The following is a 16367-nucleotide window of genomic DNA, read 5'->3' as shown; positions in this document are numbered from 1 at the left end:
ACACACACACACACACACACACACACACACACACCATCTATCCATCCATCCATCCATCCATCCATCCATCCATCCATCCATCCATTTCAAGTCTTGGCCCCCAGTGGGTGTTCAGTTCGTGGTACAATCTGACTGCCTCTCCAAGAGACCTGCAACCCTTTGCTCTTCTCTAGCTTGTCACGCTCCCTTGGAGCTGGAATTCACAGTGAGGCTGCATCCCAATACACACCTTTCCACACCCTCTGAGAGGTGTAGGCAAACCAAGACCAAGACCAGGATCTTCATGGCGCTGATTTTCACCAACACACAGGACACAGTGACAGACCCAAGTGTTGGGACGCACAGAGGGAGGTCGGGTCCCTCTCTTATACCCTGATCTCCCTGCACTTTTCATCTCTAGGCACCTGGACTTTTCTGCCTGTGTAACAGCCTGTTCCCCTACACTTCCATGGATTCTGTTTGTTTTTCCCTTTGGCAAGTATGAAGGACTTTATCTACTCTGTGGTCTATTTAAAAAGCAATTAGTGGCTTTACTGATGGAGTCTAAAGATTAGGCTGTGATAACAAATGTAAAGTTTACTGGAGACAAAAGATCCTGGTGTCCGTGCCTACTGGGAAGTGGGTGCTGGCAACTTCTGCCAGAACAACGGAACAGTTTGCTCTTTAGCTTCAAAGGGCATGTGCTGTTTTGAAATTTACCGTCTACTCTCTACTTCTCTTTCTCCTCCCACTTCCTCAGATCAGTCCCGTCTATAGCTTTCCATAGATGATTCTCATAGTCCACGACACTCTGCACCTCATTTTCAGCGTCTCAGTTCACAAATTAGCCAACGTGTAGTGAAGGCCCACTCTATGCTCACCTCTGTAGTGAGCTCTGGAAGTGCAAAGACCATTAAGAAATGGCCCTGGTATGCAAATGTCTGCATTCCTGCTGAAATGACTGACAGAATCAAATTACCTCCCCTCCTCCCCCGCCATGATCATATAGTCAATAAATGGTAGAGGTGGGATTAAGTCTCTGGTGTGTCTGAACTCAACCTCTACCTAACCACAGCCTTCTTCTCTGAGCCTGGTGTACGCAAGCTCTCATAGCTTCAGTGTGCATGAAACTATCAATCTTAATGATAATAACAACAAAGAGATGTATACTTGCTTTCCTTTTTTGTAGAAAGTTATTTTATTTTGTGAAAAAAAAAGATATTTTATTTTATGGAGAAAATTTTTTTTCATTCATTTGCACACAAGGACCAAGTTTTCTTCTGGTCCTCGTAAAAAAATGTAACCCTGCATGCTGCTGCCACCTATTGGCAGTATTTCTAACTTACAAAAATCGTTTTTTGAAAATTCAAATTAGAAAGTGACGAAAGCTCATAACATTTTCTCCTCAGCTCACTTTCCTGGGTGTAGACAACCGTACCTGTTCATTAGTCATGCCCTCGGAGCCTGCGCCCTGCCCCTCTCCCGTGTCAACCAGTCAAATCGTCACCTTGCTGGTGGTTCCTAAGACTCCCATCCCACATCTGTGTCTCTTGTCACACCCTAGACTCTTTTTTAAAAAAATTTTGTTTTATTGCTTAAAGTATTACAAAGAATATTACATATGTCTTCTTTTTTTTCCCTCCCCCTTGACATTCCCCCGGCCTCCCCTACCGCCCAGTGTCTTATGTCCATTGGTTATGCTTATCACACCCTAGACTATTTCTTCAACATTTATTAACTGACATTCTATTTTAAGGAGCAGCTGTCCCTTCTTCTCCATTTTTAAATTCAGTTATTCATCGATAGCGTATGAACCCACGATATTTACTTTATTCTATGGGTTAAAATCTATTATTATTTTGTTGTGTAAATTGTCACAATTTGGGCCATTTGGAACTCTTTCAGGATGGCTCTTGTGTCCCTCTGACATGGCCTCATTGATTTTTGAGTGCTTCCTTACTTTATGGAAACGTAAGATATTCCAGTCTTTTCTTGTGCCTTCCCTGCCCCAGCCCAAGAATCAGCTATCTTTTCAAGGATCCCTGGTTCCTTTTATTGAGAAACAAAATTTAGAAGTCAAGATCTGAGCATTAGATGTACTTACTGCTTCTGAAATGTCATTGCTTCCAGGCCCTCTCAGTGGTCCAAGCTAGGAATATAATTATGTATACACATACTGTATTTCTATATCAATTTTTCTATTGACCTATCTGTATACATTGTTAGAATCATGACTTCATATTGATACCTCTGCTTACAACACCACGGGGCTCATTCTAGCCTTTCCCTCTCTAGCCTGTTTGGTAAGTCACTACTGGAATTCTAATTTGAGACTCATTTTAAGACTTGGAGATTGCACTTTCAAAAGAAATGGTAACATTGGTGATAAGTATGACACCACCCTCAGCATCATCATCTCCTAGAGGGGAGGACTAGAAAGTGGTCCTGTGGCTATACTAACGTCTGAAGGGCCTTCATGTCCAGGAAAACACCCCATAGGTTGATGGCAATGTGTAGTGAGGATTGGTGTTTATGGGGGAGACCTAGGAGAAGCATACAGTTAACACCCCAAAATGCAGTGTTTTGCCTTCTTCTCAACTGCTTCTCATGGAAAAGAATGGGTGGGATATATTTTTAGAGACAACTAAGATTTTACCAAGCAGGGAATATAATTGGAAGATTCAACTCCCCCTCTCCTTCTCCCAGACTCCCTTGAGGGTTATAGGAAACTTCTCTAGAAGAGATTCTGGTTCTGACCAAAGTGAAGTGAGAGGTTATTCAGGGGAGAGAGAGAAACACATAATCCACAGTGGAAAACGTCAGTGTGGGCTAGACACAACTCCCACTTTCCAAAAATGGCCATAGGGGAAAGTGACCTTGGAAAGGAGAAGCTGAAACTGGGTCGTACAGGTCATTTTAAGAAAGTGACTTCAGCCCTAGCCGGTTTGGCTCAGTGGATAGAGCGCCAGCCTGAGGACTGAAAGGTCCTAGGTTTGATTCCTGTCAAGGGCATGTACCTCGGTTGCAGGCTCCTCCTGGTCTGGGCCCTGGTCGGGTGGGACATGTGCAGGAGGCAACAAGCAGGGAATATAATTGGAAGATTCAACTCCCCCTCTCCTTCTCCCAGACTCCCTTGAGGGTTATAGGAAACTTCTCTAGAAGAGATTCTGGTTCTGACCAAAGTGAAGTGAGAGGTTATTCAGGGGAGAGAGAGAAACACATAATCCACAGTGGAAAACGTCAGTGTGGGCTAGACACAACTCCCACTTTCCAAAAATGGCCATAGGGGAAAGTGACCTTGGAAAGGAGAAGCTGAAACTGGGTCGTACAGGTCATTTTAAGAAAGTGACTTCAGCCCTAGCCGGTTTGGCTCAGTGGATAGAGCGCCAGCCTGAGGACTGAAGGGTCCTAGGTTTGATTCCTGTCAAGGGAGTGTACCTTGGTTGCAGGCTCCTCCTGGTCCAGGCCCTGGTGGGGGCACTTGCAGGAGGCAACCAATTGATGTGCTTCTCTCACATCAATATTTCTCTCTGTCTTTCCCTCTCTTCCACTCTCTCTAAAAATCAATGAAAAAAAATATCCTCAGGTGAGGATTAAAAAAAAGAAAGAAAGTAACTTCAGATTTGGGTGGTGAACACACAATACAATATACAGATGATGTATTATATAATTGTACCTCTGAAGCCTGTATGATTTTACTAACCAATGTCACCCCAATAAAGTCAATTAAGAAAACGAGAGAGAGAGAGAGAGAGAGAGAGAGAGAGAGAGAGAGAAAGGAAGGAGGAAAGAAAGAAAGAAAAAAAGGAAGAAAGAAAGGAAGAAAGAATAAGAAAGAAAGAAAGAAAGAAAGAAAGAAAGAAAGAAAGGAAGAAAGAAAGAAGGAAATTATGTCAAAGAACTCGGATGGATTCTTTGCTTCCAGTTTATTCAACAGAGAAGAGATTAGCTCACTGTGGCTTTGGGACCTGCTTTGCCCCATGAATGGTTTATGAAGGGTTAGGCACAGGAGGCTTCTGCCAGGCGACCTGGAAGAAAAGACAAGGGCTTTCCCCAGCGTCTGCCACCAACAGAGCGGAGGCTCCTTGATCCACAGCAGAGTTTCCTATCGTTAGACAGAGAGGACTGTTGAAAGGATCATCGGTTGACAGAATGGTTTCCATCAGTGGGAACAAGGGGTCGCCAAGGCCAAAGGAGTGTCCTGGGAGCTGGATGACAGGTCAGAGGGCAGCTTCCATCTAAAGAGCAAAGTAACCTGTCAGGGGTCTGTGTCCACCTCTGATGTCAAATGCTCTCCTCTTAGAGTCTTAGTCTTCCCATCGGGGGTGACTGTCATCTTTCCCGAAGGGATAATCATCTTTGCAGGTGCTACAGCCTTCCTTCTACGGACCATGTTCTTCACTCCGGAGGTCTCAGTCTCAAGGTGCCCAGAGGTCATAGTCATCTGTTCAGGGGTCACAGGGGTCATGGTCTTTTCCCCAGGAGTCTCAGTCTTCCCTTGTAGAACTACAGTGTGCTTTACAAAGGATGCAGCTCCCCTTGTAGGGGTCACAATCCCACCTCTGGGGATTGTGGTCATATTTTCAGTCTTTCTCTGGGTCTCAGTGGCCACACCCTCTCCTCCTGAGAGCAAAATCCCCGAAACAGTGGGCAGTGCCTTGGTCACAGTCAGCCCTCCAGGGCCAGTGCTTGAAGAATTCATAGCATATGAGGGCCAAAATTTTGGTGAAAGAGTTGAACTGGACTCTACAGAAAATCATCAGAAAAAGATGAGAGTCCTACCCCTTCCTTCCCATCCCATAACTACTAGCAGGGCTAGCACCACTCCACGGCTACTCCCCAAATCCAAAATTGGAGGATCCCACCATGCACATACTTGAGGACACAGATAAAATCCCACCACATGGAAGCCCTGCTCCCCGACCCCATCATGTTAACAGGATCCCAGATGCCCATGGGCACTCAGGGGATTGTTAGATTCCTGGTGAATGACTCCAAGAAGGAGCCTGCCAGTTCTCTATCCTTGAGCCCTCACTCTGACCTCTCTAGCGGCACCTTCAGCAAGACCTTGCCCCCATGGCCTAGTTCTTTACTTGTTGAGTCCTCAAGGATAAATCTCCTGTGTCCCCCAATGTAGGAGGCACCAAGAGCAGCGTTGAGGTCAAGAAAGCTGCTCTAGCCTGGTTGGTGTTGCTCAGTGGTTGCACATTGACCCATGAACCAAGAGGTCGCTGGTTCGATTCCTGGTCAGGGCACATGCCCAGGTTGTGGGCTTGATCCCCAGTAGGGGGTATGCGGGAGGCAGCCGATGGATGATGTTTCTCTCTCATCGATGTTTCCATTTCTCTATCCCTATCCCTTCCTCTCTCTCTAAAAACCAATTAAAAAAACTATTTTTTTTAAAAAAAGAAAGTTGCTCTGGACAGTATATCATAAAGAATCACGTTGGAGTCCCATCTACACCCCTGAATAGCTGTGGTACCTTTTTGAGCCCTAAGCTCTTTATCCATAAAATGAGGACTATCAACCATCAGCTCTAGCATGTGAGGCCATCTCCTAACTGCCAGGGAAGGCTCTACAATCAAAGAGGCAGCCAAAGAAATCTAATTTCCTTTTTGGCCCTTGGCCATGAAAGCAGGAGATAAAAACAAATAGAGAAATAAACTAGCATATACTAAGTGCTAACTATGAGCCAGCACGGATTTCATTCCATATCTCATCTGGTTCTTATAATAATGTCAGGAGGAGGATTCCTATCTTACAGATACAGAAACTAAGCTCAGAGTGATCAAGGGGAGCACACATCCAAACCAAGATTAGAAAACAGATTGGCCCGAGAATAATCAAAGCTCATGCTCTTTTCTCAATGTCATGTTGCCTCGCAAAAGCCTTTAGATCTAACAGAAGGGACCCACCCAGTGCCTGCTTATACAACCTCTGACCCCAGCTTCCAGGTCATAGCTACTTACCAGCCTGCAACAGGAGGTTCTTTAACACAGAGACAAGGGGGAAAGGGCCAGTGGCACAGAAAGTGCCCCTGACGTCGTCCAGGTCCAATGTCCATATCATGGCCCCCCCATAGTGCTCTTTCTTTATGAACGATGCCTGCAAAGGAGTAGTCAGTCAACCTGCTATACTGGCCGCCCTCCAGATTGAGCACAATGGCAAAAAACAGATGGACTCCCAGGAGGCAATACAGCAGGATGGGTAGGAGGATAACCTGTATTTGAACCTAGCCTCTGCCACTTATTAGCTATGGGATCTTGAAAAACTGAGATTTCTTCTCTTCAAAATAAGAGGGTTGGGTTAGATGGAATTAGGAAACCCCATTTAGATCAGGTATGCCTAAAACTCACCCAACATCGCTACCCTCACATTTTCATCCTCCACCCAGTGCACGCACACACACACACACACACAGAGCACAGACAAGGGCCTCGTGGCAGCCAGAGGGAAACTATATGCTGGATCAAGAAAGAACCAAGGCCTCACCTTGTGTCTGAAGCTGATGGCGTCATCATAGCCGACCCACTCCTCCCCCTTGTAGGCATAAGGGACACGCTGATGTTCAATCCAGCACTTCTTCGCTCCCTGGAGAAAGGAGCAAATCTGCCAGGGGGGTCGCAGGTTAGTTCTGTGAAGGGCCATGGAGAGAAGCACCAGCAGACACACTGTTCCTTGCCCAGGAATAAAGAATTCCTCACCAGGGGGTGAGAAGAAGGTAGACCCAAGAGGGTGTAGGGAAGCCATTCACGAAGGACCTCCCATCTATTCTGAGTAAGTTCCTGCTATTACACATGCCTTCCTCTAGTGTCCAAGATGGGAACGATAGAAAGAGAGCCAAGGTGGATGACTTCCTTAAGAAACCCGACCTGGGTTTGGTGAATAATGTCAACACCAACGTACCAACAGTAGCACACCTGACCCTTGACCAAACCTGTATGTTTCTAAAGAGTTTTCATGAACAAGTCTCTCCTCTGTTCATTAGAAATGGGCATAACGTACCCCAACCAGATAGTTATCAAACTAGCCTTTGAACCTCGGGTGAGTTTAAAGTTCTCAAAGGCAAAGAGAAGTCAGTTGTTGCAATCAATCCAGCATCTGCGTGTCAGCTGGGTTTCCAGCAAGCAGAAGTGTTCAAACTGGGCTGCAGAAGTTAATGACTACGTCTTTTTTGTTGTTGTTGTTCTTTGAAAGTTCTATCAAGAGCTCTTTGACCCACAATGCCCTTCAAGAACATTATTTCACTATGCTACCATTCATCACTCGGCTTCATTGGATTCGCAGGAAAACATTCCAGCAGGTCAGCACAGAGCAAAGATTGGAGAGACACTGGCCCCGCCACTACTACTTAAGGCAAAGCTGTAAGTCTCCTTCTGGCACCTTTGTACCTGCTGTCCTGTCCTCTGCCTGGGAGGTCCTTCCCACCCTGTCATTCCTGCCCATCAGGGCTCTACCTGCTCCATAAGACCCTTCCCGATCCTACAGCCACACACTCTGTGCCTCTCATTATCTTCTCTTGTGTTTTACATTCCCTTGGGTCTTTGTGTCTTTCCTCCACAAAAAGCAAGCTTTGCTGAGACTGGGGTTAAAGAAGTGGAACTGGGGTAGAGAAGGAAGAATCTGTAGTAGAGGATATTTTTGGAATTGCTTCAAAATAATCTCGTAGTGGGGAGGGAGTCAGGGAGCAGAGATGAAACAGGATTGGCCAGGAGAGGTTAATCAATGAAACAGGGGGAGGGGGAAGGGGTGTGTGGTAGTGGCGGCAGGGAGAGGAGGTCACACTATTCTTTTACTATGCAAATGTTTGAAATTTTACACATATAGCAAATATTAATTATATTTAGGCCGTATAGTAAGTCAGGATTGGCGTGTATGACATTTAAGATTCTTTTTAAGAGTGAAATATCTGTTTCCCTTTATTCAGATTCCACCTAGCTAGCCCCTCATCCCTTACAAAGGACTCAAATAACTTCCCTGAAGAAAAAGAAACGATCCCAGAGAGAGGCTTTCCCTTGCCCCAGTAAACTACCTCTCCATCCTGTCTGTAGTCCTCACTCTTCCTTTGCCCCTTGACCTTACTCTTGCCCACACTGCAGGTGAGGGAGCCTTAACGAATAGACAGAGGTCCCTATCCTGTCACCTCATAGTAAGCCAAGAAGCCAGGCTGCCTGGTGTACTTCCCTGGAGATGCAGGTCCCACAGCTTGTGCCTGCAACCAATGCTCAGAGTCCTTGAGGAGGTGAAACGTCCGCCCATAGGTGGGGAACCCCATGAGGAGCTTCTCGGAGGGGGCCCCCAGCTTCCGCCAGTAATCCATGGCATACGCCTGCACGTAGGAAATCACAAACCCTCCTGTTACTATGGCCTGGGCTCTGGGGCAGAGGTCCGGCTGCCTCTGAGACCTTCCCTTCTCTTACCACAGATCCGGGGTCTCCTTGCTGAGAGAACAGGGGGCTGTTGTGCCCTGTGAACTCTTCCCAGCTCCCATGTATGTCGAAAGTCAAGACGTTGATGAAATCCAGGAGCCTGTACAGGGCAGGAGGAGGAAATGTGTATACAGTTTGGGCTAGCTAGATGTTTAAGTCAGATCATCACTGCGCTAACTAGCTAACTAACTAGCTAACTAGCTAACTAGCTGTGCATTGGCCACCCAAGCTTCCCTGCTATTTCTGCCTGACGAACCTACCCATACTGGGCCATCCACTTAAGATACTGCCACTAGAACAAACTACTAGGTAGGGACCACTGTGCCTGGGGACCTATGCCGTCCTGAGCGTATCCATGGAAACAGGCAGGACTCAGACAAGAAAACAAAGGCAGTCGGGCCTGACACACGTACTAACAGGTCTGCAGAAACCGACGTGAGTAAAGCAGTGCTGTCCCACAGCAGTGAGAGGGCTTCCTCCCGTCTGCAATTCAAGGGACGTTGAAACCCACCGCATCCGGAAAGCTGTCCTAGTGGCCAAGTGTAATTGAGCCCTTACCAGGTCGCTGGTGTAAGGGTTTACATGGCTTATCTCATTTCATTTCAATCCGGCCAATACTCCCAGGACCGTGACTGTCTCCGATTGAAAGCTGGAGAAACTGAAACTGGGTGGGTTAACCAGTTCGCCTAAGGTCGCCCAGCTGGGGAAGGCAGGACCCCCTCAGCCCTGCCTGGCTGTAAGACTCACAAACTCCGTGCCCCCTGGGTCTCCCACCCTTCTGCTCACACTGAAACCACACTCCCTGGTGTAACCACTCACAGAAGCACCCAGCCTCTCTTTGTTCTGCATCTGCCTCCGTTTCCCTTCTGTAAATGCTCGATTCTTGAAATCTGAGTGAATCAGTCCAGAGCTGGCCCGTTCAGAAGGAGTTACGAGCTATCCTTTGTCTGGCTGTGGAACCTGCTCGGCAAACTGGGCCCGACGGGGCCTGCCCAGTCTTGGTTCTGTGTCAGTGGTTGGTACTCAGCGGCCTCTCAATGCCAGCCCTCTGCCAAACGGCCAGTGTCCACAGCTGTCCTCCGGGGCAGCAGAGGCCGGGCTCATGGGACTCTCTCCCGTGAGACCTAGCAGGGGGCTACACAGAGACGCTCCCCACGACGATGTGGGGGGCTGGTACCACATCACCTCACTCTGACGCCTAAAGAAAGCGAGGGCTAATGGAGCCGATCCTTTCCCCCACCTGAGCCTGGGGGTGTGAGCACGAGATGCCTCCTGACCTTCAATGTCCTGCCCCCCGAGGCAGCCCCCACTCGCCTTCCTAGATGGGGCACATCGTAAGCCGTTTGGATGATTTGCGGGTCCCCAGAGACGGCAGCCGAGAGCAGCAGCCTTGGACACATGGTGAGCTGGGTCTCCTGCTGGAAGGCGAGCAGCAGCTCCTGGGACGTGAGAGAGGGAGACACAGAGAACCAGGCAAAACAGTCAGGGAGAGAGGACACCACCCAGGATGCCTTTATAGACGGAGCCTTGACCAGGCTCTGAAAGCATAAAGGTGAGTCGGCCGCAGGCCCTGTCCACAGGCCCTTTAGAGGTAAGAGATTGCATAGAGGGTGGCAGGCAGGGTCGGGAGCAAGGGGTCGGACTGCCTGCCTGCAGGAGTCCAGGAAGCTGCCCGAAGAAGGCGTCACCTGGGCGGGAGGCCTGGGGCAAGCACTGGATACGACAGAGCACGAGCCACGGCAGGACACCTGCCCCGCAGCTCTTTGGTCCCACACCTCTAGGGTGGTGGCAGGAAAGGAACATTCCCTGACGGCTCTCCTGCCCTTGCCCTTGGCCTCCTGCTCCTCCTATGCCATGAGCCCACCTATGATCAAAGTAGAATGGTTTCCAGATTCCGGAGCTGCTGGCCTGGCCTTACTTGAATTAGGAAGAGGAAATTCCACCGGTCATACATGGGGCTGCCTCTCAGCCCAGGGTACAAGAAGCAGAGGTCCAGACCATCGAAGTTGTGCGTCCTCAGGAGGGATATGGCCGAACTGATGAACTTTTTCCGGGTGGCGGATGTGGACAGCATAGTGGTGAACCTGCGGGGAGACGGGGAGGGGCGGGTGGCAAGGAGTTCTCTCTGTAGAACCATGCCTTCCTGTAAGGTCCCTTGGTCCCTGTTCCCATGAAGGGCACAGGGATGTGGCTGGAGGAAAGGAAGGCAGGTCTTTGAAACCGGGTGGCGGATGTGGACAGCATAGTGGTGAACCTGCAGGGAGACGGGGAGGGGCGGGTGGCAAGGAGCTCTCTCTGTAGAACCATGACCTCCTGTAAGGTCCCTTGGTCCCTGTCCCCATGAAGGGATGTGGCTGGAGGAGAGAAAGGCAGGTCTTTGAACATCTCAAACCGTCTTCAAATTCCTTCCCAGCACCAGGGCTGAGTACCCAGGAATGGGGATTCAGGCAGACACAGAACCAGCGCCGGCCTGGAGTGGAAAGCAGACTCAGTATCAACGGCTGCAGAAACCACGGTGCCCACGGGCCAGGCACTCTGCCCCTGCCGTGCCCTCCTGGGGAACTACAATCCCCACCGCCTGTCCTAGCGGGTGGGGATTCAGGCAGACACAGAACCAGCGCCGGCCTGGGGTGGAAAGCAGGCTCACAGATCAACGGCTGCAGAAAACACGGTGCCCACGGGCCAGGCACTCTGCCCCTGCCATGCCCTCCTGGGGAACTACTCAATCCCCACCACCTGTCCTAGCTCAGACATCCTCTCCCTGACCTGACTAAGGGAGGGACCCAGCCAAGGGCCAGCATTTCCACAGAGACCTCGGAGCTGACCGGGGCCTGGGCTGCAAAATGTGGTGCCAGAGGCCCAGGCTCTGATAGGGGTTCTGGCCTCTTGGCTCTTTTGTTCATTGGCTGTTTGATGATTTTCTATTTTTTTCTCCGTTGTTGGAAAACTTTCAATTTACGGGAGTTGAACTTTAAGCAATTCTGGGCTAGTTCTGTGTGCATTGATTGACACAGCCAGATTCAGGGTGAGGCAGGCCACCTCCTAGCGGCTGGTCACTGAGGGACACCTGCATGAAACGGGAGTTGAACTTTAAGCAATTCTGGGCTAGTTCTGTGCATTGATTGACACAGCCAGATTCAGGGTGAAGCAGGCCACCTCCTAGCGGCTGATCACTGAGGGACACCTGCATGAAATAGGGCAGGTTCCTTTTACCTCCCACTCCTGCTCTCTTTTCTGCAAATGTAGAAAGCAAACAACCACTCTGTGGCCTCTTGTGTGTACGCTCCTGATCCAGCGTCTACAATGGCCAATGCTCAGAACCTGGCCACAGAGGGAGGGGCGTGGCCACTGAGGGTCAGGCGTGGCCACTGAGGGAGAAGCGAGGCCTGGGTGGACGGAGCCAGTTCTCACCCAAAATCCCAAGTCCTCCCTCCATTGTCCCACAGGTGCATCCTCGCACTCCCAGGCGGCCAGGTCGCCTCTCCTGTGGTCCCTTCCTCCCAGGCGAGGAGGCAGGGTGGCTTCTACCCCTGGCCTCAGCCATGACATTGGGGAAATGCTCCTTCAGGGAACACGAAGGCAGTTTTTCCTCTGCACGCTGCCTCGTGGAGGGTGAGGGGCTCGCAGAGCTGCCACCATGTGCCAAGGCCCTACGTGTGGCATTTCATTTACTCTACTTCCTTCCCACACCCCCACACCCCGAACAACCCTTTGAGGTGGGTATTTGTAAATATCCATTTATAAAGTGAGGAAACTCAGGCCCTGTGAGGGTTGGGGTTTCTTCCTCTTGCCCTAAACAAGACTCCTCCCCTGTCTAAGGCAAACCCCTGCCTCTTATGAAGGGTTGGGGGGACAATTGTGAGGGCCCCATTTTGCCCCTTGTTTCGCCCACCCCCTTTCCCATCACCTGTGAGAACTTCCCTGAGTCTCTCACTCAGGTGGAGAGGTCAGGGGGCCCTTGATTCCAGGGCCAGATCAGGACCTGGGGCAAGCGTCTGCATTAGCTCGTCTGGCTTCCCCACCTGCCCTGCTCCTACCGGCCTGCTCCACCCTCCCACCTGCCATCGCCCCCGCCCAGAGAGAAGATGGGGACAGCAAAGTTTCACCTGGATGTGCCAAAGTTCCAGCCGCCGATGGACAGTAGGGTTTTCAGCTCCGGGTTCCTATGATGCGGGGAGGTCAGTGGGCAGCTGCATTCATTGGCGGAACAATGGGAAGTAGGGGTGGGAGGGAGGGAAAGTGGAAGGGCAGGAGGAGGAAAGGAGCAGAGCAGAGCACAGGAAAGGGGAACAAAGTAGAAGAGAGGGGCATAATCCACCCACAGGCATCCCCCTCCAGGGAGCCCCTTAGGGGTTCACAACTTGGGGGTTGCAGGCAATTAAAATGCAGGTGGTTTGTGAAGCATTTGGGATGAAGCACTTTAACAGGATAAAGGCCTGGAATCCTCCCCCACTGGCCTTACAGGGAGAGTTGGGGGTAGCCAGGCCGAGAAGGGCAAGAAGGACATTCCAGGCAGAGGCAATAGCCACTGCAAAGGCAGAGGTGGGGGGGGGGGCTAGAAGAAGTTCAGGGTGTTTATCAGCAGGAAGTCCCAACTCAGGGACATTCTGGAGTCCTGCTTGAGGGAGGCTCAGACCAGAAGAATGGAGGAACGTTGACAAATAACAAAAGGCTTCATTCTCGCTCTTGCTCAGTGGTTAGAGCATCAGCCCATACACTGAAGAGTCCTGGTTTATAGGTTCGATCCCCGGCCCCGGTTGGGGCCCTTGTGGGAGGCACTAATCAATGTGTCTTTCTCACATCAATGTTTCCCTCTCTCTCTCTCTCTCTCTCTCTCTTTCTCATTCTCTCTCACTACCCTTCCCCCACTCCCTTCCACTCTCTCAAAAATATTCAATGGAAAAATATCCTTGGGTGAGGATTAACCGAAAAAAAGGGGGTCTTAATTCTCTTCCATCTGTAAAATCTGAAAGTACGACCGCCACATCCATTGTGAACACACCTCTCCTTGAGCTTGTTGAACTCCGGGTAGAGGATTTCCTCATCCTGGAGGTCCTTAGCCACCATCTGGTTGTCATTCATTGAGGCGAAGGCAAATATCAGGTGGGTGCAGAGAAAAGGGTCCAGGTCACTGGGCAAGACCGAGGCAGGGCCGGGTCGATTGTGCGCCCAGTCGGTGAAATAACACACCAGTTTGTGGGCAGCGCCTGGCAGGGGAGGGCATACATTAGTCGACAGAGACTGAGGGAGGGGAGGGGGCTCAGCTTCCACAGAGCAGCGTGGACACAGCCCGAGAGGCCAGGCCACTGCCACACCCCTCACCCCCATACACACACAGACATACACCCCAAAGCTACACAGACACCCCCCACTGCTGAGGTCCCAGAAGGAAAAGAATGGCCTGGGAAATCCTGGTCAGAGCAGATTTCCGGGTCTGGATCCCAGCACACAGACGGTGACACCAACAGCAGGTGACAGAATCCTCTGCTGCTCAGTGACCCTGACACAGGACCAGGGCAGGGTCAGGACGCAGGGGACACTCAATGCAGAGCACGACTCAGCCAGAGAATCGACCCGGCTCCGGAGAGGGGGGCTCAGTCTCCTTACCATCCCGGGGTCTCAGCGCAAGAGCCAGCCCTGCAGCAAACAAAGGAAGTCAGTGCCCGCCCAGAGCTCATAGCCCAGAGCGAGTGACACACCCCAGCACGCCCTCCAGCCCTCGAGAACAGCCACCGGCCCAGCACCGTAGCTGTTCATTTACTTGTTTCTTGTCTCTAAGCTGAGTCAGTGGGGCCAGACCTACCTAACTCCTTCTCACTCTGGTGAACACCACGTAGCTACACACGCTGTGCACGGGGTCAACCAGGACTTTCAGAAGTCCCAGCCACAGCTCCCGGCCAGTGCTGCTCAGCCTGCTGCCGATGGAAAAGCAGTGGCATCCCGGCTCCTCCCTACCAAGATTCTGATTTCACTCGTCCAAGGTGGAAACCAGACATAAAAGTGTTTAATGTGCAGCCAGGTTTGACAACCACTCTCTCATCCCTCCTCCCTGGGCCCCTCTGGCCTCTCACTGTGTCCCGTCCACCTCTCTCTAACCCAGGCCACCTGAGGCCCAGGCTGCCTCCTGGCACCAGAGGGCTGACAGACTGATGAAACCTGGCACCTCCTGGATGAGTGACACACTCACCGACCCACAGCAGCAGTCTCCCCATGTCCACGGTCTGGGAGCTGCGAGGCTAGAGCTCAGGCCCCTTTATAGGAGCTTCCCAGGGACAACCGTGGGATAGCACTGGACGGCCCAGCTGCTCACACGCAAAACAGGGACAGTGATGAATGAATGGGCTGCTGCCCAGAGTCGCAGTGACCCCAGCACTCCTGTTCTCCCCCTCCAGCTCTCAGAGCCAACAAAGCAAAGCTCCATCAGACAGTGACAAGGAGTGGGTTGGCACCATGGGCCAGGGGGAGGGCAGGGCCTGTCAGCCCCTCTTCCTGGTAGTCAGCCCCAGGGACTGAGTGTGAGGGAGAAACACTGCCTGGGAGCAGTAATTCCATTGTTGTAAGATTACTGCTCGGAAGCAGTGCATGTGAAGTTTTAAGGTCCCAGCTGGGGACTCTGGCAGACCGAAGTTTGAATCTCAGTGTCACCAATTAGAAGTTTTATAATCTTGGGCAAGTAACTTAGCTCTTTGAACTTCAGCTTCCACACTCATAAAATGGACATGATAGCTCATACTTACTCCATAGGGTTTTAGAGGCATGAAAGAGGTCATGTCGGGAAAGCGTTAGGTCAGGGCTGGGTAGATAAGGGCTCGGGGAATGGTGGCTGTTGTTGGGGAGGCCAGATGAGCTACCCAGTGGAGCAAGGTTCTCACACTCAACTGCTGACACTCATCAGGCAGGTGATATACATGGTTGGAGGGGACACAATACAGTAGCTCACTCTGCACTTTGTTGGAAGAATAACAGTTCACACCTGATGATACACATCAGCTGACATGAAGCATCTTGGTCAGGAGAGGGCAGAGGTTGGTACGAACAGGGACATCACTCGGTAGCCACTGGTGGCAGCCACGTAGTGAAGTAGACCCAATGTTGGGAGATGCTTCGATTTCTCAAGACAAAACCTGATTGTCTGTATCCACAGTGTTTGAGCCAGTAGATGAGCCAATGGGGAGAATGTGGTGTCCGTGCTCACAGACTGTCACTCTCCACTAATCCACATGTCATCAAGGTACTAACCAGATGTCAACACAGTAAATGCCACAGAAAAGTGACGACGACTAACAGTTGGATCTGCTTCAGTATGAAGAAACCAGGAGGATCAACTTTTCTATCAGCAGTTTGCTTGGATATCACGGAATAAAAACAATGAAGGGCATAGAATGTTTAGGGTAAGGAAGTCTCACCGAAACTCTGGGAGAGCCTCGTGGGATGCCCATCTAATACAGACTGTGTCTCTGCTCAACAAATATTCCTTGAGCATGTGCCAGGCCCTGCTAGGCACTCCGAGAGTATCTAATACAAGTGATCTAATACAACGGTTTCTGCTCTTAAAGGGCTTCTAGTCTAGTGAACATCCTAAGAACTAGTGTGTCTTTCTCTCTCTCTCTTGGAGAAGTGTGTGTGTGTGTGTGTGTGATCTCTCTTGGAGAAGTGCGAGTGTGTGTGTCTGTGATCTCTCTTGGAGAAGTGCGAGTGTGTGTGTCTGTGATCTCTCTTGGAGAAGTGCGAGTGTGTGTGTCTGTGATCTCTCTTGGAGAAGTGCGAGTGTGTGTGTCTGTGATCTCTCTTGGAGAAGTGCGAGTGTGTGTGTCTGTGATCTCTCTTGGAGAAGTGCGAGTGTGTGTGTCTGTGATCTCTCTTGGAGAAGTGCATGTGTGTGTGTGTGTATGTGTGTGTGTGGGTGTGTGTGTGCTCTCTCTTGGAGAAGTGTGAGTGTGTGTGTGTGTGATCTCCCTT

The 16367-nt window shown here is 50.5% G+C and overlaps 1 protein-coding gene across 1 annotated transcript; it reads right to left on the bottom strand.

Moving 5' to 3' along the window:
• Positions 1-3893: 3893 nt before the first annotated feature.
• On the bottom strand, positions 3894-13732 carry OVGP1 (oviductal glycoprotein 1, 120kDa). Its single transcript, XM_014534616.1, has 9 exons — positions 13411-13732; positions 12515-12598; positions 10327-10492; positions 9723-9847; positions 8400-8508; positions 8123-8308; positions 6472-6588; positions 5949-6084; positions 3894-4725 (listed from the first exon to the last, which is right to left on the bottom strand). The coding sequence occupies exons 1-9, from the start codon at positions 13488-13490 to the stop codon at positions 4238-4240; spliced, it is 1491 nt and encodes a 496-aa protein (XP_014390102.1). The 5' UTR covers positions 13491-13732; the 3' UTR covers positions 3894-4237.
• Between the last annotated feature and the right edge of the window lie 2635 nt (positions 13733-16367).

The sequence above is a fragment of the Myotis brandtii genome, unplaced genomic scaffold (genome assembly GCF_000412655.1).
Source record: "Myotis brandtii unplaced genomic scaffold, ASM41265v1 scaffold131, whole genome shotgun sequence".
NCBI lineage: Eukaryota > Metazoa > Chordata > Mammalia > Chiroptera > Vespertilionidae > Myotis > Myotis brandtii.
This window is presented reverse-complemented; position numbering and strand designations above follow the sequence as displayed.

What these genes read in the sequence shown, in the direction of transcription:
- OVGP1 (XM_014534616.1), bottom strand. Translation starts at nt 13,490, where the DNA reads ATGAATGACAACCAGATGGTGGCTAAGGACCTCCAGGATGAGGAAATC. An exon ending in TTCAACAAGCTCAAGGAGAG is followed by an intron (nt 12,599 to 13,410) that starts GTGTGTTCACAA and finishes CAATGAATGCAG; the next exon opens with CTGCCCACTGACCTCCCCGC. An exon ending in GATGTGCCCCATCTAGGAAG is followed by an intron (nt 8,509 to 9,722) that starts GCGAGTGGGGGC and finishes TGCCCTGTACAG; the next exon opens with GCTCCTGGATTTCATCAACG.